Source organism: Molothrus aeneus, unplaced genomic scaffold (genome assembly GCF_037042795.1).
Source record: "Molothrus aeneus isolate 106 unplaced genomic scaffold, BPBGC_Maene_1.0 scaffold_34, whole genome shotgun sequence".
In the NCBI taxonomy this organism is placed as follows: domain Eukaryota; kingdom Metazoa; phylum Chordata; class Aves; order Passeriformes; family Icteridae; genus Molothrus; species Molothrus aeneus.
The window spans coordinates 316,547-318,598 of NW_027099005.1; the positions used below are offsets into that span (position 1 = coordinate 316,547).

Consider the following 2,052-nt stretch of genomic DNA (forward strand, 5'->3'; position numbering starts at 1 on the left):
ACGCTGCCCTGGGCTGTGCAGCGCACTGGGGATGGATCAGCCCCTGCTCTGCTGCTCCTTCCCGTCTGCCCCAGGGCCCTTGCAGAGCCCCAGCCATGCTGTTTGCCCCCAGCCTGCCCACGGCCAGCCTGGGGCTGCTCACGGGGGTTTCTGTGCTGAGCATTGGCCTGGGCGTGTTCTTGAGAGAGCCTGGGCAAGGAGCCTGGAGCCCCCAGGCCCTGGGCTGAGGCGTCAGCGCTGCCCCAGCAGTGCCCATGGCCTGTCCCTGCTGCAGCCCCGGCACTGCCACCCCCAGGGCTGTGCCCGGCCCCGAGAGCACTCAGGCCCTGCAGCAACACCAGGGCCACCAGGGCAGCGGGGCAGGGCCACGGCAGCAGCACTGGCAACACCAAGTGCTGCTGCTGCTGCTGCTGGGCACAGCTGCTGGGCCAGCCCTGATCTGCCCCAGCTCTGCACACAGACATTGCTGCTGCAGCTCCAGAGAGGGAACAGAAGGGGCATCTCTGGTGAAAACTTTGCTGGGAGATCTTTTATTTCATTTAAAGCCACCGAGAGTGCAGCCCCTCTTTGACACAGTCTGAGGCCACAGTAAAGGGGGAAGTGGCACAAACAATAGCCTTGGTTTAGGGAGAATACTAAAAAAAGAAAGAACAGGAAAAAAACCAAACCAATAGATCTATCAAAGATGACTTTTATTAAAAGTGAATTGCAGAAATTGGCAACCAGTTTAATGCTTCTGAAATTGTCCAGTGATCAGTGTCCACACTGCAGCCTTGAGCTCCTGGTTCCTCAGGCTGTAAATGAGGGGGTTCAGAGCCGGAGGTACCACCGAGTACAGAACTGACACTGCCAGATCCAGGGATGGGGAGGAGATGGAGGGGGGCTTCAGGTGAGCAAACATGATGGTGCTGAGGAACAGGGAGACCACGGCCAGGTGAGGGAGGCAGGTGGAAAAGGCTTTGTGCCGTCCCTGCTCACAGGGGATCCTCAGCACAGCCCTGAAGATCTGCACATAGGAGAAAACCATGAACACAAAACAGCCAAAAGCTATAGAGACAGTGAAAACAGAAACCTTAAGTTCCCTGAGGTAGGATTTGGAGCAGGAGAGCTTGAGGATCTGGGGGATATCACAGAAGAACTGTCCCAGGGCATTGCCATGGCACAGGGGCAGGGAAAATGTATTGGCTGTGTGCAGCAGAGCATTGAGAAAGGCACTGGCCCAGGCAGCTGCTGCCATGTGGGCACAAGCTCTGCTGCCCAGGAGGGTCCCGTAGTGCAGGGGTTTGCAGATGGACACGTAGCGGTCGTAGCACATGACGGTCAGGAGGGAAAACTCTGCTGAAATGAAAAAGGCAAACAGAAACACCTGTGCAGCACATGCTGAGTAGGAGATGGTGCTGGTGTGCCAGAGGGAATTGTGCATGGCTTTGGGGACAGTGGTGCAGATGGAGCCCAGGTCGCTGAGGGCCAGGTTGAGCAGGAAGAAGAACATGGGCATGTGCAGGTGGTGGCCGCAGGCTATGGCGCTGATGATGAGGCCGTTGCCCAGGAGGGCAGCCAGGGAGATGCCCAGCAAGAGGCAGAAGTGCAGGAGCTGCAGCTGCCGCGTGTCTGCCAATGCCAGCAGGAGGAAGTGCCTGATGGAGCTGCTGTTGGACATTTGCTGGGGCTGCACATTTCAACCTAGAGAAGGAGAGAATACAGGGATATCTAGGGGACATTTCTCACAGAAAAGTCAAAGCCCTTTCTTACAGACCCTTTCCTCCCACTAAACACCTCCCCCTTGTCTATGTCTAGCAGATCTTCCTTCACCTTTCTTGCTGGAGCCCTGATTGCTGCTGGCCAATGTTGTGTGAGGAGCTGGACCTTCAGCTGCAGGACGCCTGGGAGTCAGCACTGACCTCCAGTCAGTGCAGGGGAACAGTCAGAGCAGGGGCCAGTCCTGGTGTTCAACTTGGAAAAAAAATCTTCCAGTAAGGCTGCAGAGCTGCCTGGGTGAAGGGATGGGGATTGCTGGAGGCAGAACGAGAGATTCTGCTGCACTGGGGAAGA

General features: G+C 56.8%; 1 protein-coding gene across 1 annotated transcript; it reads right to left on the reverse strand.

Moving 5' to 3' along the window:
* Positions 1-727: 727 nt before the first annotated feature.
* LOC136570505 (olfactory receptor 14J1-like) lies at positions 728-1,660 on the reverse strand. Its single transcript, XM_066570967.1, has one exon. The coding sequence runs from the start codon at positions 1,658-1,660 to the stop codon at positions 728-730; it is 933 nt and encodes a 310-aa protein (XP_066427064.1).
* Between the last annotated feature and the right edge of the window lie 392 nt (positions 1,661-2,052).

What these genes read in the sequence shown, in the direction of transcription:
- LOC136570505 (XM_066570967.1), bottom strand. Translation starts at nt 1,660, where the DNA reads ATGTCCAACAGCAGCTCCATCAGGCACTTCCTCCTGCTGGCATTGGCA.